The sequence below is a fragment of the Idiotropiscis lumnitzeri genome, chromosome 3 (genome assembly GCF_059441095.1).
Source record: "Idiotropiscis lumnitzeri isolate Australia: NSW breed Sydney's pygmy pipehorse chromosome 3, RoL_Ilum_1.0, whole genome shotgun sequence".
NCBI lineage: Eukaryota > Metazoa > Chordata > Actinopteri > Syngnathiformes > Syngnathidae > Idiotropiscis > Idiotropiscis lumnitzeri.
This window is the reverse complement of record NC_142393.1, coordinates 31622065-31645429: the sequence shown is the minus strand read 5'-3', so window position 1 is coordinate 31645429 and position 23365 is coordinate 31622065. Positions and strand designations below refer to the sequence as shown.

Below are 23365 nucleotides of genomic sequence, written 5' to 3'. Positions count from 1 at the left end.
TGTTCTCATCGCATTCCACGGTGTAAATATTAAAGATTTGGATATTTCACCCATTTAGATTAGAATGGGCTGTGAAGTTTACGTGTACGCTCTTTTTTTGGGCAAAGTGGCGCGGTGTACGTTTCAAACCGCTTATTGGGTTTCCAGGCGCTCAACCTCTCTAGTCAAGCGTCCTTTCCGGTTTCGGAAAAATAATAGTTCAAATTGTGTTAACATTTGAAAAAGGACACTGACCTACAGTGCTAATTGTGTTATGAAAACACGATTCACAATTATTTGAATATTGGGAGGAAGAATCAGGCTTTATTTTGAAAGAATCCTTCGATTTTAGTGGTGTCGTGTCGTTCCTGCTGTCAACTTGATTCACAAGGTTGGGTCACGCTCCAAAACCAGCCCTACGTTTTGTGCGTCGCCACAATGTGACAGCGACATTTGTTGCTTTTATATGGAGACCCTTGGCCAAGGACTCAACAGCGGTCACCTACCGTGTAAGTAGGCGTTTGTAGCTTTACTAGCATGCTAAAGCGTCGTCAATCCGTCTTGTGGGAAAGCTGCAGCGAGGTCGTGACGGTTTGATTTGGTGCTGTCGTGCACGGAAACTGCGCGTTGCCAACAAGCAGCACCTTTGCTCCTCAACAGGCAGATCTTGCATCGGTTTTGGAAAGCATTAAAATGTGTTTCAACTCTGTCTGTTTATTTTTCTTGTTTTGTGTGTTTGTTTCTTTGTTTGTTTCCCACTTTTTGTTTGTTGTTATTGGTGATCGTGAGCCTGCACTGTCTCATGCTTTGCAGCATCTGCGAGCCTGCCGGTGCCCCGGAAGATCTGATCAATTTGGGAGTATAGAGGGAGTGTCTGCAGCTGTCTCACCATCCCCCGTGGTGTGTATTCCAATCCCACCACTTCTTATAGAGATATCCACCAAAAACAATTGCAAAAATAATCCTCAAACATTTATCAACTGTGAGTTTGAAAAATAATCATAGGGGACATATAGCCTTATGGACAAACGGTGCAAAGTATAAAAATAATAACTGAGAAACACATGAGTTTGGTCACACATTCCATCCATCCTGCCATCCATCCAGTCGTCCATAAACTAAAAAGGCTCTGTTTTGTCAGTTGATTGGAATTGGTTCGGGTTTGCAGCGTCACACAATGAGCAAAAACAGTCCACTTCAATGTACGTTCAAAGGCTGTTGAAACCAAAACAAGTTGCACGATAATTTCTTTTATTACACGTTTTTTCCAAAGACTTGACGGTTGCTCAGGGCTCAGGTAAGGACCAATCACCGCTCAATCTTCAGAAAACGTGAGCCGTGATTTGTGGTTATCTTAGCCTTGAGCAACTTTGATGTCATTTTCAGATGTTATAATATTAATTAGAAGGCTGTGTTTAGACTAGTAGGCGCACATGTAACATATTATTGTGAAGAAACAAATTGGGTTGATTTCCCCTTTAAATAAAGATCAAATATAATGAAATGCAAAACAAGAAATAATAAATATGTTTTCTACGATTAGAAATTAGATCCCCAAAACATGCTCTGTGCTCTTTGGTCTACTCTTTTTTCATTGTGCACTGTTAGACTTGCACGTTGCATGAAAATAGGGCAATTCTTTTTAAAATACAGTGGAACCTCAAATTAACAAAATAATTGGTGAAAGGGTTCATCAGTTTGAGTCCATTGTCCATTCAATTGAAGTACATTGTTTTGTGGCCAACACCCAACAGAGTACAAAATTGTTTAATACATTTATCATGGCCCAATATAGTGCAAAATTATTTTAAAGAATGTAATGGAAAAAAAAAAACTTGAAAATGTTTGAAAAGTTTTAAAGTTTATTCAAACTTGCCTCGCTAGTGCTTGGTGGGGGTTGATGGCGTGCAACTGGTCGGTTGAGCCTCGATGTTAGTGTGCTTTCTTTTTTTTCTCCGCCGTGCCAATTGGATGCCATAGCTAAGGGCTTTACAAAAAAAAAACAACTGTATGTTGAACAAAAAACTGCATGTTCGAAAGACTTGTACAGTACACAGACTACATGATCAGGACTCACTTCAGTAAACGACAGCCAGAGATACAAATGGGTAAATACGACATGCTCTTTATAAGTTGCCTGTGGACGGCGATCTTAACAAATGTCAAAGTTTTCCATTAACTTTGATGGGAAATATGCCCCTGCCAGCATGGCCACCATGGAGGTCTGTCTGTTGATTCTGCCACAGTGCTGCTTACTGGCACTGTGGCCAATTCTGGAACTAATAGACTATTGCCACATTTACATTTGCCCCAAACAGCACCACACTCCACCACTCCTCTTGCCCTGCACAACACCACGCAGCCTTTCCTGCTTTTCCATTACAACAGGCGCTCGGCCGGCTGGAGGCGGAATCAAATGAACTGAACTGCAAGCCTGTCCTGCACGGTGCACACTCCGTGTAGGATTCTGCTATAACATTTCAATATTGAGCCATGTTTGCAGTTTCTTATGTACCACAGATGAAGAAGTCTGATAGTGATTATACGAGCGGCACATAAAACTCGCTGCCAGCGCTCAATTATACTGAATAGAGAGCTCGGTCTCGTTCAATGGGCCGCCTCTTCGATTGAACGGGTTGTGGTCTTCACTCTTTGGTGTCCACAGCCCACTGGCAGCCACCAAAAGCTGCCATCCCTGAGGCGGGGGACACGACTGTCAGTCATGGGGAACAGTGAGTCTCTGCTCTGCGGCTGGAGACCGCGCATTCAAGTGAATGTGGTGCATTCGTTTGCAAAAACGTTTACCACAAGCGTCAATATTTAATCCATTAGTACATATGAAATGGGAATTATGGTTCATTGTTGTTGTGAAACAACATTAGGTTTGTGTATCTTGCTCATGTCAAATCAGGACATGGGCATGTGCAGTGGAGTGTCTTGCTGCACCGCTGTCTGTCAATCATTTCCGCGATGGTTCAGAAAAGCTGTTTGATTGTAACCACTCGGGCCCGAATAGGTCTAATGTAAAAGTGGTCACTTGGGGTCAAGCAAAGCCGTCTCGATGTAAAACTGGGCTAATGGAAAAGCAAATGGGTGTTTTGTGTGGACTGGACACTAATTTCTGTCCGTTAAATCCGGAGTCTGTTGTTTGTGGGTCTGTTAAATCGAGGTTCCAATGTAGCTTCATGTGGAAGCCACTTGAATTGGCGATGTGTATACTTGGATATTGGTGGATGGATGTGTATTTGACTTTGAAAATGCTATTCTCCTACGACTAACCTGGTTCCCATGAACAACCCAACCAGCAGTGAACAATTTAAGCCTGCATGCTTTTCTTTACTGGTTTATGGGTTCTTTACTCATAATCTCCTGTGCCAAAAAAATAAAAAGCGGCCCAGTCTTTTCTGGTTTTGAAAAGTCATGTTCTTAAATATGAAGTGTTAACAGGACTTGCCAAAACTATCCTTCACAGACGTGCATTTTGTAGAACGTCTTCCGGAGTAGAATTCTAGAGAAAAGCTTTCACATGTATGCCTCGTAAATGATATGGAGGTGCAGAGTCATTATTCTTTCCAACATTGTCGTTATATGTTCACTGTAGTTCATCAATATGCTCATAAACAATCCATGTTATGGAGGTGAGGGATAACATATGCGTGTAGTAGTATATGTTGAACATTTCCAGTTGTATAAGCAGAAAATGATCTAAAATAGTGTAGGATGTGGATTTGAGTTCTTTTGAAATCTGTTTGGCTTTTTAATGTGTTTCAAATTAGGGCTGGGCTGAAAAGTATATCACAAAATAAGTATTTAATATTGGTTGATTTCAATATATATTGAATTATTTTTTTTTCCTGTTCTACCCATGGGGGGAAATTGTTGAAATTAGGTAATTTTTATTAACAATGTTTTCACTGTCCATTTTTTAAAATTGTTTTTATATTAATGAGGTTTCCAAAGTTACATGCATCACATTAACATGGAAAAAAAAGGCAAAATATGACATGTTTTTCACAGGGCACCAATGATATAAAACTTAATATTAAGACTTGAAGTTAACACAACTATGAAATTGTTGAACAACTGTTCAGTATAAATATTAATTAAAACTCCTTTTCAACATAATGTGCTTTGTAGGGCTTGGCAATATAGCTGAAAAACATTTCATTATTTACTTCTTTTTTTTATTTTTATTTTTTTTAACCTTTAACAATTTTGTGTACATTGTAGTGTAGTTTAGTGTAATGTGCAATGTCCACCGTTGCATAAATGTCCATTTGCATAAGCTGCTACTCCACAACAGTATTGTTAATACATTAGCCTTCATTCAATATGTCCATAGTGTGTAGTGAACGAATACTCTCCTACGCCGCATGCGTTAGCGTTGACCAACCACCTTTGGACTACTTTATCTTTTTAGCGGGCTCATTATTGCCATAATCCATTCGTATTTTACTACCTTGTTTTGATTTATGAGTGGAATGCCGAGTGTCAGACATGGCTAATACTCACTCTAGCACATTCGAGGCAGGGAACTCCTTTACTATCCGGAGGTGTTTAATTGGGTCAATGGGCATGATATCATCCATCGTATTGTACAGAGTCGACTGGTCATTTATTTGAACGGAGTTACGCAACTCTCGTTCTTTATATGACGCACGCCCGCGCCGTTAGTTTCACTGCGTTGTCTTCGTTGGTTGGAAAAGTTTTTTCTTCGTTTGTTTAGCTGCTTCTTCTTTGTTGGTTTAAATTACTCTTCTTCACGTTTGTTTGCCGACAACACACTCAATACCTCGTTGTGGAATGTGTTTTCATTTTTTTTTCTATCGACCATTTTACCGTAGGCATTTTCTATCATCGACTATCGCAATACATATTAATATTGAATTATCGTCCCAGCCCTATGTCAAATAAAGTACAACAGACGTGAATTGTACAGGTCACTGGTGGGCTGTCAAGGCCTTCAAGGCCTTTCTCTGCTGGCCTGACATAATGAAGAAATCATGATATTTTCCACATTGATGTCATATTATATCCTAGTGTTGTATTTTGAATTTTTAGCGAGAGTTTTTATCCAATCAGAATACAGCGAGCTCGTGTTGCCAGGCAGGTTTCACAATTGAAGTAGTACGCACTATTCGTCCGAGGCCTTCAGATACAATTGTGTGGGCATCTGTTCTGTCAAAATCAATGAGCTTTCAGAGTTGCAATAGCCAATCAGATCATGAATCGGTTACAGTGAACCTTCTCGCTGGCCTTAAGCTGAATGTGATGAACGCGTTTTGTGATTGGATACGCACTCGTGAGGGGGCTGCACTATGCGGAATCAACATACCCGTAAATCGTAACTGGCGACCGTTAAAAAATGTAAAATATATTCTTACATTTTTAAACCACAATGGCCGAAGGGAGGGGGGGGTTGTGGATTTAATTGCAGATACACTTGCGAGGACATGTGTAAAAGGGTCTTGCCCAGCTTTGTAAACCATTTGTAAACCACCAATTGGTCAACCGATTCTTATTGATGGTGGTGTTGCATCCCTTTGGATTTCCGCACAGATTTTGAATAGAAGATAAAGATTAGACTGTAAATCTCATCTTGTAACATCAATTGTGAGAAAGAGAAATACCATCATGGAGAAATTTAGGCACCTCACAGTCAAAGTGAATATGCGTATGTATGGTACAAACCGTGTATGTGTCGTGGTATAGAGTAGAAAGTGTGGACACAATTGTGAGAACAGGTACGCAGTTTGTGTAGTGAATCACCTACGCTGTGTGACCCACCCCCCCAAAAAAAAACAAAAACACTGACAGCACATCATCAATAGAACAAAACAAAGCTTTTTCACAACGGTCTAATCCCAACTCACGTTTTCTGAATCCTGCTTCAGATGACACAAACTATGATGTGCTGAGTCAGCGTCGCTCACAGTACATTTCACACTAAAGCAAAAAATGTCATCAGTCATTGTTCTACTTGACATGTTTCTTTTCACAGAAAGCTCGTGATGCGTCACTATTTCGTTAGAAACCAAGCTTGTCATTCTTTGTGAATCCAATGCATCTTGTCCTGCTGATTACTAAAGAACAGAAAAAGCTAGAACATACGTTTTTTTCTGATGAAAGAAGAGAATGTCTTTTATTTCAAGGTTTGGTGCCAATATTCTCCCAGAACCCAATATTATTTGGGTCTTGAAAGATCAGGCTGAGTCAGTGTCCTGGAATGTGAGTATGAGGCCTTGTGTGCCAACTGTCTTTATTGCAACTGTTGTAACAAGTGTACATGTTCACCTGACATACATTTTGCGTAAAATTGCAACACTGCTGTATGTAACATTGTGTGGCAGAAAGCCTTATGGCCATATGCTACATTCACCCACGAGCACGGGCAAAAATCTTAAAATAAAAATAATGCTTCAAAAAGGTAAGGTTGGTCCTGCTCAAACGTGTCTGGGTCGGCCTTTCTTCACCCTGGTTCCTTTGGCACAGCTGGTTCAGTTTATTTTTGTAGATGCCTTCCCGGTATTCCCGGATATGCAAAATCATAGGCGTTATCTAAGTGGTCCAGATCTGCTAGAGCCCCTCGACTCCAGGGTGACGGCAATGACACTCTCTTGAGGTGCCTGGCATGCCAACGTGATCCATCGGCCAGAAGAAAGGTGGCCAGTCCTAGTTGGGCAGTAGTCTATCCTGGAGCTGTTCAGAATGAGGTTAATTTGTGTGAGCAGCTGGGCCAGCGAATACGGACTCAATCTGACTCAGTAAGGGTGGGTTGCTTCACCTGGTGCTTCTCATCAAACCGCTGTTTTATACGCTGCTGCTTATCTGCCACCCTGCTGGCCAGGGAGGGTGCCTATGCTGGCACAAGGGGAAGCTGCAATCCACGTCCCAGCATGAGGAGAGCTGGCGAAGCTCCAGTTGTGGCATTGATCTGTCGTGCAACAAAGTCCTTCAGAAGAGAAGGGAAGGCCATCAGCCAGGTATGCTCTGTCCATTTTTGAGAGTTTGGTTAAACCTCTCCACTTTGTTGTTGCCCTACGGGTGATACAAGGTGGTTCTGTTTAGGGGTCCACGATATATGGAAACAAATATTGATATTGCGATAATGGCAATCATTTTCTTATGGAATTGTATGTATTTATCTGAATTGTACTCGTCAAATGTTAACTACTGGGCTCATTGCCATCCAAAAGTTGGACATTATCTTGAGGAATTACAATTAATTAGCTGTAGAACACATTGAGCTTGATTATTTTGCCACATAAAAATATACTTCTTTTATTAGATAATGACAATTTTATTTACATTTTCCTTAGGGGATGTTAAATATTGCAATATTGATATCACTATAGTCAACATCACATCTCACTTGTATTCCAAATATTGTGCAACCCTAGTTCTGATGTTTTATTACCTTCTCTTCCGTGAAAGCTGCAAAGTCTGCTGAGATGAACTGAGGCCTGTTATCTGTCATGATAACATCAGGCGCACCTCAACGTGCAAAAAGGGAGGGCAGGAAGTCCGTCCCGACTTTGGTTGTGACCGACACAGCAGGCAGCACTTCAGGCCACTTGGAGTGGAGGTTGTACGCCACCAGGAGGAATCGCTGGCGTTGAGTGGGGCGGTGTGGTTCTGGCAGTTTTGCCACTCGTGAGGCATGGTGTACAGTGTTTGACCATGGCTTCCACATCACTAGTAATACCTGGCCACCAGACCAGGCCCCTGCAACATTGCTTCACCCTCACAATGCACCCGTCAAGTGTCCCTCCTGAATCATAGTCAGGATGCAGGGCATCAAAGTGTATGGGACCACAGTACTAGCTATGCAAACATCATTTAAACATATAAGCTCACCATTAACCTGCTGAAAGGGTGTAAGTTCCTCCGACACCTTTGCGGGTCAGCTTTCATGAATGAAGGTGTGGAGCTCAGTAAGAGTAGTGTCTTTTGCGGACACTGCCTGAAGTTCTTGTAGTTGTAGTAGTAGTTTCGTGTGGTTTTCACACCTCCTGTCTTATCCCTGAAAGCCAATTCCATTTTTGAGGTGTGTAGTCGAGAGCAAGTTTTTTAACGCTTGGTTCGACCTCCAGGGTAAGATTCCTCTTAGTCAGGCCCCCAGAGTGCTGGCTGCACTCCAGGGAGCCGCTCAAGCCTCCACACGACGGCAACGTGGGAATCTCGGTCGTGGAGGGAAGTTCTTGTAGTGAGCTGACAGCTTGCAGGGGTCTGAGCAGCATGAGCATCAGACCCTGTTCCAAGGTGTCATGATTGGTGTCCGATGCAGAACTGGGGTTGACATGGGAGTGCAAGTCCGTCACCACATTGTCCCTCCCTTCTGTGAACTGAGTATTGAAATTATATGCTTGTAGTCTATCAGTCCACATATACAACGGTCCTGGGCCCCGTCCCAGTCAACGCTAACAAGGCTGTGAGAGCATATATGTATACGTGCTTGCTGGCGTTCAGCACCAAGGGGTGTCCTGCTTCACCAGGGCATGTAGTAGTATCGAAGTAGTTTGGGAGAGAGCGCAAGTAGAAGGCTGTCATCCCCAGGAAGAAGGACAGCTGCGCAGGACATGAGCGCCCTGGTAGACACAATACATCGTCAACAATTGAGTGGAGTGGACTCGCAGTCAGGCGAGATTCCACAAACTCAAAATCAGGCATCGCAAAGATACACTTTGTTCCATTGTGAGGTTGTGACTGGCCAGCACATCAAGCAACCTGAAGAGACAGTCATCGAATAGGTCGCCCGTTGCCCAGTGCAAAAAAAAAAATGTAAAAAATCGCAGGGGCATAGCCAGAATTTTTTGTGGGGTGGCCACAGTGACACACCTCAGTGAGGCCTGGGTTGGCCGTGCTTGCATTCATTCATCCTTCATCATGCCATCCACAGACTTTCTCACAATATATTGTTTTTCTATTCTAAGAACCTTCTCGTTTCATCATCCCATCATACTCAATCAAGCAGGAATAAAGCGAAGTAAAAAACATCTTATTGCTGATCTTAATTTACTAGCTAATGCCATTTTCTTCGCAATAGCTTTGCTTTTTTTGTCTACTACTCTCATAGTCTTTGATCTCATGCACGGATTCACCGGCGAACAGTCAATCTGTGATCACATTGTTTACAGATGGCTGACACCATTTTGCATACTATGAATGTTTGATTCATTCAAATCATATGTAAAAAAGTCTCTTAATTCTTCACAATGCAGAAAGTTGCTTTTCATTTGCAGCTTGTGTTTTAATGAGTGTGTGTGCAAGATTGGTATATGTGTGCATTTTAGTTCATGAAATCCTAACTGTGGTTAGTAAGCAAATTTCTTCTCAACAATAATGTTTGCTTCCTATGCCATTAAAGCAATGATTTTGATTAATGATTGATTTGATTCATGATTGCATTCATTCATGCAATAACGGAAAGTTCATTACTTATGTTTGCATTCAGATCAATTCTAGATTTCTTCTTTAAATATGGGGGCAATGGTAAACCGTTAAGGGATACTAATACTTAATCCATGTGAAAAAAGGTAATCCACCGTATTATAATACTCTATGGAGCAGTGAAGTGGCCGGCCAACAATACGACACAGTCTCATCACTCGGCAGATATGTGGTAAAAAAAAAAAAATCATAGCAGTGGGACTACGGCACTGGCGGCTCACCGGGAAGTGCGAGAAACGAGGGGAGGGGAGCAAAACGAAGGTACATCTTCGTCGCCAAAGTGTTGTCCTGGAATGAGATGAACTTAGAATTTACGACACTGTGTAGCAGTACATTTTTTGTCCTCTCAGTGACGTGGGACTTGCTTGAGAGGTGAAGTTTACAACTTGATACTTACTTATGACTTGCACATACAGGAATGCAACTTATTCACACCTCTCGTGTACTCCTCCCCATAAAGCGATATGGCGATTAGTGTGGTCAATGACATTCCTCAACACAAATACCTCTGGCACCACCTGGACAACTTAGGCCAACATTTGAGGATGTGCCAATGCTGGTAACTAATTTTGGCGTCTGCTCATCTGCAGTGCTGCTTACTGTTTGGTTTTGACATGATAATACACTTGTTCGACAATGGCAGATTTCAAAGTCTAGTAACTGTGGGGGCAGGTCATTTTTAAATTAGTAATTGTGGCCTCTTCTTCCTTGTCATCTGCCTGAAGTGTGCCGACACAATAAGGAGAAGGCTGGCGCCTCACATAAAACTTTGTGAAGTCCGCAACCCATGCAGCCCCCCCCCCCCTTCCACACTTGCTCACACACGCTCGCCTTTTATCCCTTTGAGCTGGGCCACACTTCGTTTTACTCTTGCGTTCTCTTAAAGGCCACGTCTCCTCTGTTTCTACTTGATCCGCACCACACACCCCCACCCTTGTTCCAGGCTGAAACAAAGAGGACAGAGACGGTGGCGGTCTTTAGCCAGGTGTTCACCACTGCTGCCCCGGGCCGTAATAGCACCATCCCTCACCCTACAGCTGCCCTCGCCGGCCTCCCATTGTGTGCTTCTATTGTGCAGTCGCCTGCCCACCCTTCGTTGATTCATTGGCCACACAGGGGACACTCATTCAGATGTTTGTGTGTGCGGGTGTGCGCGTGTGCGTGTGTGTGTGTGTTTGTGCATGCATTGACTACGCGTGCCATAGGGAAACCGGGTGTCGCAGTTCTCCGACTCCTCCCGCCGTTGTCTCCGCGCCTCATTGTGACAGCCTCTCTGTGATTGGTGGAAATGCAGGCGCTTGCAACAAGGGAATGGCCGACATTGTTCCTCCATCTGTCCTGCTTCTCACTGTCCAACGTGCATTTGTAGGGGGAACACAGATCTGCAACAGTTTCATTCTGAGTTTTTCTTCACTTTCACCTGCAGATTTCTATTTAAGAATCCAAACATGTGGAAACTCGATGAGCGTTTTTTTCCAACATTGTTTGTTGATGCACTGATGACCATGTGAGTATGAGCAAATATTACGGCAATACATGTAGGTCTACAAGGTGATTTTAATGCACAGACATGCTTCCTTTCTGTGTGAGGGTTTGTGTTTCAGAGAGTGATAGTGGCACTGATGTGATGTTCTTCATGCTACTTGGAGATGTAAAGTAATGAATCTTGGACTAGATAAAGCAAAGTTGACCAAAGTAAAACACTCATACCTATGTCAGATTATTATCGTTATTATTTTTTACATTGTTCTCATATACATTTCAAGTGATCCACAGAATATCAGATTACTTTCTTTGCTTTCACAGTAAACATGCAACACTTTGCTTGTGCGAAAGCCCAAATTGTATGTAAATAACTCCGCTAACAATAAAACTCTAATTAAACGTTACATAGCGTTTAGTTGGCCTCAGTTGACTCTTCCAGCATTGTTTCAAATGAAGATGACTACAGAGTAGTACACATCTTCACTCACATGCCACTAATGTTAAAACTATAAAGTTGTGCTTTCTCTTTATTTGTGTTGTTTAGTCAGACGCAGGTGTGATATAAATGTCGCGAATCTGTGCATTGCGATGATGTTGAGATAGCATTGTTGGGGTATTTCCGATCTGTACGTTTATACTACACTCAGATGTCAGACATGCGTCTGATTTCTGTCCACAATTAGAAGAGGCCTGATACGATTCCATGTCTGTTTTTTCTCTGTTGTCATGACACAAATTCCAATTGTTTCTCTGAAGAGCAGAAAATACGAATTAAATGCAGTGCAAATATAGCCTGTATGAAAAAGGCTTTGTTTGTGTGCGTGTGTGTGTGTGCACATTGCGTGTCTGTATGTGTGTCTGTGCGCGCACTCATTCATTTGGCTGTGGAGAGTTCGTGTCAGTTGGCAAAGCCTAGTGTCCTGTAGTAGCGCCATAGCTGGGCTACCTCACTGTGATGGACTGTGCCAGATGTCCCTGTCTGTCCCGATGACACCCCTAGAGCACCACCAGCCCCTCCCCAACCCTCACAGTCTCAACCGCCAACCCCAGAGCTCCTAAGCACCAATGGTATGTTGCTTACTGTATTAATTGTGCTGGAAGGGAGGGGGCCGGCTCAAGTTTGAAAGATGCAACAGCGCTGCATTGCACAATGCTAGTCAGTTCTGTTGACACAAGTTGATGTTGGCGGTTATTGGAGTGGAACTTCAGCAGCTCAGACAGCAGGATTACATTTATTTAGGATTTACTTGAATTTACATGAAAAAATATTTAATTGTGCTATGCTTAATCCTCCTCTTGGATTTGTTTCTTTACTGCTCCAAAAGTGTACATGGGTCAATTTAACTGCAAAAACGAAAACAACAAAAGCTTTTTTATTTATTTATTTATTTATTTATTTTTTATGTCTAGTGTTTTGTACGTCAAACCTTTAAATAATAATAGCATGAGAAAATTATCCCCCCTTCTTTGTGTTGGGTACCTATCAGGTCAGTATTTGGAATACTGTACTGTACATGAGGTACACATGCACAGTGAGTTTGATGTAGAGAGGATTCAGAATAAAGTTGCTCATCATCATAAGACAAGTTTACAATATTTGGAGTTTTTCGTGAGAACGCAAAATGGAAAGTGTTGAGAGCAATATTGATGGTGATTCTCAGGCCATCCACTGTGATATTGTATAACTCTCAGAGTTTAATTTAAAACTGCGCATTGTTATTTTTTGGCTCTCATGAGCTTGTGCTGGTGTAATTAATGAACTGTTGTTGTCTTCTGTGTAGTGATGGTGGTTGACTATAAGATGCCCTGCAAGCCCCTCCCTTCACCCCCTACACACAGTCTGAACACATGCCCCTGTCTGGGCGGTTTGAGCGGGCTTTGTGTAAATGGGGGAGGGGGCGGGGGCTTCTCAACAGCTGTAACTTAGCAACAGTGGCTTGGTCATGTTGCAAGTAGCCCCATTTAAAAAAATTTTTTTTTTTATGAAATGCACGCTGTCGCCCTTCCCCTAATCCCCTCTCAGCTTGTTCCTCTGTTTTATCCTCATGGCCTTTTCAGGGACATGCTTTCTCTTTTTTTGTCTCTTATTTGTCTCCGGTGAATGAATATTTTTTTTTTTAATATTTAATATTTTTTTGCCTGTAACTTTCTGTTTTATGAACGTTTAAGTTTCAGCAGTGTAGCAGCCAGTGGGCCCACATTCACGCAGACCATGCTAGTGAAAATAGGCAATCAGGACATCAAAGGGACACTTGATCCAGTTAAACATTGGCACTTATATAGAATCAGAACCCGAAAGCCCTTTATTGCATTGTATTGTATTGTAATTCATACTGAAATGCCCCCCCCTCAAAAAAAAACTCTAGTGATTTAAGGGCTTTTTTTTTCAATGAGATTTACTACAAATTGGCACGCCCCTCTTGAAACTTGGCATGTTGTTTTTCTGTCTCAGCTGGATATGTCACAGCATGCAGCATTGGAATATTGCTTGGTTTGTCAGTTCTGTTGTCTAAAATGGTGACCAAACACCACCAAAATTCAAATATACATTACTACTCTTGTCCACTTCAACCTGTGAAAGTATAATAGTGTATAATATATATATAATATTATCAATTTACTGACATCAAACATGAGCTCTTGTGATCACCGCCACTTAATCAAAAATACTGTGCCGATCACTTCTCCACTCACACAGGATGGAGCGCACACGAAACCCGACTGGCTGTAATTTGGACATTCAACTACGCTAAAGTTTTGTTAAGTCTCTGGAGGCGGCCGGCAGCTGCCTGAAAGCATGCAATCATGGAAACTTTCCCCCATGGCTAACAAAAAGTAAAAGCACGCGAAAGGTAACAATGAACTTCCGGTTGCTAGACAGATGAGGTTAGCAGAACAGCTTCTTACCATCCACACATGAGGCTCTGCGCTGTCGTGTATGTTTCCAACCACCACCGCTTGGAGCCGTCTGCATCACTGTGCGAGTGGGCGTCGATTTCAGATAAACACCACATCGACTAATGAACTATTAGAACGTTCCGCGTCAGAGTGGCATGTGCATTTAGCCTGAGCTGCTTTGGCAGCATCAATGTCGGATAGTGAGCTTCACGACTACACTGATTGTCATGCCTTGATGAAAAGTAGGACTTTTTAAACAGCATGACCATGCACGACACTGCTGTGGATATGCAGAAAATTTAATTATGGATGAACAGATTGAACAATCCACAACACCAAAGTAGCGAGGAGGCCGACTCCACAGTCGAGCGTGGCCCCATTGGACTCGTCATTTTTGATTGAGTGGTGTTGGTGTATATTTGCGTTCCCTCGCAAAGTTTCCGTCCCCTCGCAAAGATTTGCGAGGAAACGCAAAGTTGTTTTTTTTCGAGTCAATGTTTATTTATTGGTTTATTTTTTAATGCGCGTTCTTGTACTACCGGGTCATCTTCCGTGTAAACAAACGCAGCAAAGATGGATCGTGTTCACCCGTGGGCGAGTTTAATTAAATTTGACTTTGAAATTGGCTTAAAATACAGAGACATACAAGCGGTTCTTTATATTAAGCATGGTTTTCAAATAAGTGAAAGACATCTGAAGCGAGTGCTAAACAAAAAGGACTATTTCTTCGTAAAATGTTCTCTGAAATGGCAGTCCTGGTTGACTTTACTAGCGGTCAATTGCAGCACTCCGGACAGATACCGATGGGTGCACAGTAAATGCAGAAAACATGAGTCAGGAAAGAGGATGTTCGCCTGGTGCTGAAAAAGTTGGACGCGAGAGGAGTGTCCTGAAGGCAGACGACGAAGTTACTTCTCTCAAGGGTGAACTTTATTTGGCACCTGGACTCATATGATAAACTGAGGCCCTTTTTGTATCAATGGTGCTATTGATGTTTTTTGTAGGAAAATAATCTGACTCAATGCTTACACACCAAGTAGTGACCCGTAGTTGATTGGCGGTTACTACATGGAAGTTGTGCAGCGTTTAGGGGGTTGTCCTCGAATCCTGGATGTGAAATATGATTTCTGCAGACAGCTGTTGTGAAATGCGCTGTATAAATAAATAAAGTTGTATTGTATCGTACAGCTACTCGATCACCGTAGGAAGTGATATATTTGCCCAATTGCTCGTCAGTCAAAAGGGAAATGACTGCCATGTCAACCTGCAAATATAAAATATGAGAATAAATACTTGCAATGTTTACTTACTTAATAACTTATTTTGTATACATTCACATGAGTAATGGCACACAGCAGTCACAATTACATGTATTCAATATTAAACATCTGGAAGTGGCAGCACATTTACTATTTTTGTAACGTAGTTTTTTATTTGTGTTAAATATCTTCTCTACTATAAGAGCATTAACAGTGCAGCTAGATAGAAATGCCAGCTTCACCCCTCCCCCAGTTCATTTCTCGCTGCATTTTTACCTCTGTTACTCTTACCAGTAGCAGTAATACTACAAAATAATAATTAAGCACATTTATGAAATGCTTTTCTTGCCACTCAAAAGGTAAACAGTTTGCACGCTAGTATTACGCAAAACAGAAAATTAACAGTAGGGACCAATACTGGTATTATTAAGTTAGAGTGAATTGTATGTACCTTGTCGCTTTTCATGCCTATAATGTCACCGTGAGGGACATGTCTTGACCGCAAGAAACGTTCCAAGCCATCCTCCATGATTATTGCCGCCTTCAACGTACAGTCGTCTCTCGAACACCCACGCATCTGAGGCAAGGGTAGCCAACCTGACCCGGAAGTACATAAACGGGCATTAAAAATAAATAAATAAATAAACATTCCCTTGAAATAAAAACTTTGCGAGGGAACGAAGTTTTTTTTTTCTTCCATACCCCCTAAGGGGCTGCGTACTCGTGGGCCTTGGTGAAAAAAAAAGTATAACAGGCTAATGCTTCTGAGTGAAATTGTAATATATATAACAATGAAGAATTAACCTTAAATATGGCTCTCAGAACTCATTGTGTTTATGTATCCTGGTGGCTTACGTTTACATTTTGGGGCCGGTCGGTCCCCGTTATTTTTTACTTTATTAGCGATGTACTTACAATGACATTGAATGAACAAATTGTGAGTGATTCCTCATGTGACTCCCAACAAGAAATGGAGGGAGAAGAGGAAGCATGGCCATATCCCTTATTTTTAGGGAGCTGTTTTCAATGATTTATTTCTTAATGAATTATTTATTCACTTGTTTCTCCAAAATAATGAGATCAAATAGAAAATGCAAGCTAATACAATTTTCCTGATAAAAGAATACATAAACTGAGCTTGTTCCTGGCTGAATGTTCCCTTTTATTATCAAGGGCTGAATTTGCGAGTGGGAGGCGAGTTCTTCTCTTATCTTATCGATTATCAAGCCAAATTTCGGATTTGGCTATTATGTGGAATTTATATGTTTATTTTACTGAAAATTCTTTAATTTCAGTGATCAAATGTTTTGTGTTCAACATTTGGAAATTTGGTTAACTTTATTTCATTATTGTGCAGTTTTGCCATCTTTTATATGCAAACATTTCACAACTTTACTAAATTTTGCGGGAAAATGTGTGGCACTCTGAGTACTCCCCATATGCAGTTTTTGGCCGTCGATTTGGCTTGCAGACAGTCTTGCTGCAGCTCTAGTTCACCCGCACTGTAATGAGGACATTCGCTGTAGTGTTTTTGACGGCTTTTAGCTCTACTTCTACTACAGTATTATGATTTCATCATTTCATCAGAACATCACTGATAACTCATAAACACCCCAGCCCAAACACCTTACTCTGTTTTGATGGTGTACAAACATAAAGTGGTAAGATGACATGAATCACGTTATTGCCAGGTATCAAGTGAAGTTCTGTTTGTGTCAAGCACATTCTTTTTTTCCTGAACAAATGAAACCGTAGCTTCAAAGTTAATTATACTCTGAAAGTGTAGTTCTTAGCCTGTCAACATCACCAGTTCTTCTTCTTCAGGCATAGATGACTCCAGGATTGTGAGGTGATTGCAATCGACCGGATGTCTGAGAAAGCTCCATGGGCCAGAAGAATCATGCGGAGGCAGGAGCTAGCCGCATCTTTGAGCTGGAGCTTGAGTATCTCCACGTAGCAGGGGCCGAGCGGCAGGCTGGCAGCACCGACGGACCTCCTGCCATGGAGGAGCAGGGGGAGAGTGACCCCAGTACCAATGCTACCCCCCTTGCAGCCGTGGCAGAAGAAGGTACCTGTTCCGACAAAGAGGGCGAGTCACAGGCATCTCTCACTCCTGCGCTTACTGGTGACCTCAACCCAAGTAGAGGAGAAGGCGGCTCAACTCACTGCAAAAGCAGCCATCAGCCGCTCTGTCGGACCCAGTGTGTGGACTTGGGGACCGAAGGACCACCAGAGCCGCCAGCCCAACTTTCATCAGAGGGCCGACGAGACATCCCTGCCCTGCTCCAGCACCCACCCGTGTCTCAGGAACCCCCCCTCAAATCTGAGCAGGCATCGACTTTTGTCGACGAGCAGTATCAGGCCAAACTGGATTTTGCGCTCAAATTGGGCTACTCCGAGGAGACGGTGCGGCTGGTACTCTCCAAGCTGGGGCCATGCACTTTGATCAACGACATACTGGGAGAGCTGGTCAAACGGGGCACTTCAGATGGCGAGCAACCAGTCGGGTCGTCTGCTTCCACTTCGTCGTCATCCTCTTGTTCCTCTTACAGTTCCTCCGATTTTCCGGCAGCTCCGGCATTGGACTCACCATGCCCGCCAGACTACGTGTGTGACCAGGAAAACCTGCGGCCTGTCGTGGTGGACGGCAGTAATGTAGCTATGAGGTGAGAAGGCTTTGTGGCCTAAGTGATTAGTCTGGACTTTTTGGGGCAGACTCTTCAAATTCATATGATGCCTCTGTCCTGTAGCCACGGCAACAAGGAGGTGTTCTCTTGCCAGGGCATCCAGCTAGCTGTTGACTGGTTTTTAGAACGCGGCCACCATGATGTCACAGTTTTTGTTCCAGCATGGCGGAAGGAGCAGTCTCGGCCAGACGCCCCAATAACAGGTCTGTTTTCAAGTCTGGACAGAAGATTCAATGGAGCTGATGTCTCACTGTCTCTCTTTCTCTGTAGACCAAGAGATCCTGCGGCGTCTGGAGAAGGAGAAGATCCTTGTGTTCACTCCTTCACGCCGTGTCCAAGGTCGGCGTGTGGTCTGCTACGATGACCGCTTTATTGTCAAGCTAGCTTACGAGTCGGACGGCATCATCGTGTCAAATGACAACTACAGAGACCTCGCTAATGAGAAACCTGAATGGAAAAAGTTCATCGACGAGCGACTACTCATGTACTCCTTTGTCAATGACAAGTAGGTGTGCGGGCTCAGGGGTTGGAATCATACACAATTAAATCCAACAATTTTGTGGACAAGGAATATTCTATGCAATCTTATGTACTTTTCAATTTGAAATTGCAAACAGTAACAATCAAAGTGAATATTCACACATGCAAGATCCCACAAATCAACTTTTTCTGGGGGGGGGCTGATAAACTGTATTACCGGGTGTCTAGTAATACTGTTCTGATCATTATTTTGACATTTTAGTGCATGTTTGTTGAAATCCTGAATTTGGGGCGAAAACCTTTTCTGTGAAGCCATCTTTTGGATAAACACTGCACTGTATGTGAATTTGACTTTTTGTCTTCTGATTGCACAATCAGAGAACGTGTCTTGTACAATCCTCTGTAGTAAGTTAGATTTTGATTACGGGAGGTCCTCGAGTTATGCTATTTCAATTTAATGGTTGAGTTTCATCCATGATTTTAGGAGATTGAATCGACAATGTTGTTTTGCATAACAGTACTGACTTTAATTTAATCCCACTTGAAACATGAAGCATAAAGTGGACATTTATGGTGAAAGTGACATTCAACCACGTAGATCGGTTCACTTTTTTTATGGACAGCAATGACGGCATCTTTAGTGATGTTGCCATAAAATGAGATTGAAAATCCTAGCCTCATCATTAGCACTCCCTAAATATTGAATTTCTACCTCCTACCAAATCGATGTAGAAATGCCCCAGCACGGGAGACCACATTTACTTCCGTACTACGTCGCAAGTGACATTGTCTCTTCATCTGCGCATCCGGGTCACTTTGGGGATGCATATGTTCACACACAAGACAGCCCGAGGTCACATTTACAATGTAATGTGAACGCTTACACAAAAAGCTTTTTCACATCATCGCTCCACCTCTCAGCAGTACTGGTAAAGCCTGTATCTTATTTTTTATTTGAATTGATCTTTTTCTTACACATGAGGAATTTGGACCCAGATGCAGACAGCGGACGAAAGTGGCGATGTAAAAGTCTTTCTATACAAAAATTACAAGGATAAACAAGCAGGGCTGGACTAAAGACATGAAAGAAAGATGACATTCTCATTCGAAGAAAGCTTGACGTACTGACAATATGTCACTGAGTAGGTCGGTATTAGATACTCTAAAGCATCAAGCCTTTATGACATAATAAAAGAACGGCGCAGAAAAGGACCGCAGCAACTGCGTAGAAACTGATACGTTGAGATACGTCACTACAATACTCCCCAAGGGGCACCACCTGGTGCCCAGAGACTAAAGGGAAAAAAAAAGGCAAAGCACGTCAAAATCTAAAAACACTAAATGAACAAGTCCAATACAAGAAGAATTAAAGTAGCTCAACAAACTCTAGGAAACCATCTTGACTTTCATCACTCAATCACTAAAGCGGCAAAATACGACAGTTAGATTTGACAATGAGCCGAAAAAAACTAAGAAAACAAACTAAATACAAATGGACTAGACAACAAGGAACAGGTGAACAAGACACAAACTAATACGGGGGACAGTGTGTTAAATGCAAGGACAGAGGCGCTAAAAGGACGAAGACAGATGGCGACACAGGGCGATTATTTTTAAGAATAATTATGAAAGTGTAAGGAAAGAAGGGTGCCCAGGTCGCGGACGGAGGACGGACCAGCATATTTGGGTAAAGTGCCCATCTATGTTTAGCAGTGCAGCATTGACATAATTTGTGAGGTTATCAATCAAACCACTATAAAGGAAGCAGCTGCCAGAGGCAGTAGCTCAGAGAGCGCTGTAGTGGTTGAAGAACTAACATTCTGCCTGCTATAGCTTTGATTGTGGTCAGAAAGATGGCCAAGATACAAAACTCCAAATTTAATAAAGTAATAGGCAGACCATTTACATCTGTGACATCTCGGATTCTAATTTCATAATGCAGCAAATGTAGTTGCCGATGGTCAGCCATTCATGAAAAATAATTGCCGAACCCAGCACACTGTGTGACAGTTCAATCATATTTGGCCGTGTTGCTCTGTGTGCTGCTGGAACTTAGAGTGAGTGAACATGTGTTGTCTTGTGGCCGCTATTTGGCATGTTAGTAAATTAGGCACTTTGTGCTTCACAACACAGCCTTGCCCACAACCAACTCAGAAATAGTATGCTATTGTTTCTTCTAATCTTCCCTGTCCGTCTGTCAGATTCATGCCACCAGACGATCCACTCGGCCGACACGGTCCCAGCTTGGACAACTTCTTAAGGAAAAGACCTGTAATGCCCGAGCAGAAAAAACAACCTTGTCCGTATGGTGAGAACACAGAGGGATAATGTCCACATCATTTAAGAACCCGATTTATTGACCTCACGTATGCCTCCATATTTAGGAAAGAAGTGCACTTATGGCCACAAGTGTAAGTACTACCACCCAGAGAGAGGCGCTCAGCCGCAACGCGCTGTGGCCGATGAGCTGCGGGCCAGTGCCAAGACTTGTGTTGCCAGCAAGAACCAGGGTGACGCCGGGCTGGTGAAGAGCCACAGCGTTCCGGCGGGCTGCATCGAGGCAAAGAAAGGTGTGACAAAACGCCAGTCCGACCCTGGTGTCCGAGCTCTTTCATACAGCGATGCAGAGGAGAAACTGGCAGCAAAAGAGAGGCCAGAAAGCCAGAGGACCACCGTATCTGGCACCCTTGGTAATTGCAGCGGGAGTGCCAGCATGTCCGCAGCTCCTGCGGGCCAGCCCCCCACCACTCACCTGGACCAACGATCGCGATCAGGCACCCCTCATTGTGTCCCTCCAGCCCCCTGTCACGACCTCTACCCACACTGTGAGTCCCCAGACTTGAGCTACTACTCAGTGGCGCACGCCTACAGCAACCTGCGCATCTCATCGAGACAGAGTTCAGACAGTCGCTTTCTCCATGACGGCGACCTAAGGCTCGGTTCCATGGGATCTGCCGGCTCTGAATGTGGCAGTGAAAGCAGTGCGAGTTGTGGTAGTAGCTGCGACTCGTACAGCGAGCGGCCATGTCACGTTTGCCAGGAAAGCTTCGTTGACGACGCCAGCCATTACGCCACCCCCCACAGTCGGCCACATTTCCGGCAAGCTGCCGGAAGCCACGAACTGTGCAGCCTTCATATGGCCGAATATGGGAATGTCCCACACAGTAAAATGACGAACTCAGGAGCACACGGCTATGGTACAAGCACAGCATCGGGCCAAAGCTGGGATCACAGTCAGCTTCCTGAAAGTGGCCCAAAGCGGCCTCTCTACGCACTACCCCTTCATTTCCAGCACCAGCCACTCGCTACACGCTCTAGCTGCCCAGCCGACTACCACACACTGGCCGCGTCTAATACCCCTGGCTCTCCTGTTGGCCGCCACGTGGCTCCTACCAGAGCAGAGAGCGCATCAGAATCTCATCTTTATGAGCATCTTTGTATATCCCAACATCACCACCGAATGAAAGCGTTGCCTCCTTGGGATACGTACTACAGGGAGCCGCCTCGGTACGGGCCCAGTGCCTATCAGAGCCTGTCAGACACATGCCAAGCATCATGGCACTCGCCTCAGTGGGCACAAGATGGCTACACGGCACGCCACTTGTCTCATCTCTCGCACCACTCTGCTCCATCACACTATTTAAGTCACCCACTACCTTCTGCCCAATCTCCTCTCCCACCCCACCTTGCCTCAACCTCTTATAACTCGCAGCTTCCAGAGTCCCCTGGGCATAGCCAGTATGGGGACGCGAGGGAGAAAGCATACGTCAACCTGTGCAACATCTTCCCCTCTGAGTTGGTGAGTAGGGTGATGGCCAGGAGCCCCCATGTCACCGACCCCCAGCAGCTCGCAGCCGCCATACTGGCGGAGAAAGCTCAGATGGGCTACTGATGCAAGTGAATCAGCACTTAGGTATTTTCCACAATGCGTGACCAACAGCAAAATAATGCGGATAACCTACTTTGAAGACTAAATCAGTGAACATTGCTGATTTTGTGCCATAAATTACATCAACTTTGCACACCATAATTCATCTGTACGTGTTGTTGGGGCTTTTTTGTGTGCTGATGACAGTTCGTCATCTTATTGGAGATGACACTCGTGTTTTGGGCCACATGGAGATGGGCGATCCTGTGGTGTGTACCTTAGTTTTAGTAAGGGACATCTTTTTCTCATATCGCGCTCTCTCTTTGTATATCCACGCGTATATATGTATACAACTAAATATAGAAAACACCACACAAACACACTTATTTATATACTGTAGATCTGTGTGGCCCTTTCTGTTGGGTTGACTGGAACCTGCTACAGACAGACTCTCGCATGTAGAAATGTGTTATGTAAATATATTTAATTAGTCATCTGTAGCAGATTCCAGCGCAATCCCCAATGAGCCATGTTTGATACAAATTGTATCAGGAACTGAGTCACCGATGTAATTCAGTATTTTAACTTAGCTCACTTTTAATGTAGTAAATATGTTCCAGCTCATGTACTACTGTGGAAATATCCTGTGGACAAAGGCAGTTTGGGGCCTACTTTGTGTAGGTGTGTTAGCTGCTTTTGGGGTTTTTGGTTCAAGACTGCTTTTTTTCTCCAGCATCTCTGTTGAAAGAAATGTGGAAGTTCAGCTTTGTGGAGTGGGCACACACAGTGTTTCTTGACCAGTGGGTAGTGTTGAGAACAAAAGCTGCTTTCTTTGCAGCCTGTGTACATGACCCGGGATGCTGTTAAAAAGAAGCACATCCCAAAATGTGTGTAACAAAGAAGCGCCTTCACTCGGGCCTACTGGCACCGTGTGTCAGTGTGGCACCCGGGCGTGGGCCCAAAGTAATGCCTCTTCATGGCATCGTGCTTACGACACATCCGATACTCTGAACTATGTTCAGCTAACTGTTGTGCATGTTTCCGCGCCTTTTGATTTATGCATGTGTATTTGAGACGACTCAGCAGAATTGAAAGTTCACTCCAACAACTCTGTAATGATTTTACTGTTGTAACTGTAGCTGTGATTGTTCATTAAATGGTACAACTATGAAATAAAATTATTTTTTAAAATTCTTAGTTTTAAATCTGTATATCTTTGTAGTGTAAATTTCAGTAAAATATCATTGTCCAGGCTTTCA

At 43.3% G+C, this 23365-nt stretch overlaps 1 protein-coding gene across 1 annotated transcript; it reads left to right on the top strand.

The window, feature by feature from the left end:
* The first annotated feature begins 315 nt into the window (after positions 1 to 315).
* On the top strand, positions 316 to 23365 carry LOC148340919 (putative ribonuclease ZC3H12C). Its single transcript, XM_088291791.1, has 7 exons — positions 316 to 488; positions 793 to 879; positions 16896 to 17737; positions 17822 to 17961; positions 18029 to 18263; positions 20440 to 20546; positions 20623 to 23365. The coding sequence occupies exons 3-7, from the start codon at positions 16956 to 16958 to the stop codon at positions 22128 to 22130; spliced, it is 2772 nt and encodes a 923-aa protein (XP_088147917.1). The 5' UTR covers positions 316 to 488; positions 793 to 879; positions 16896 to 16955; the 3' UTR covers positions 22131 to 23365.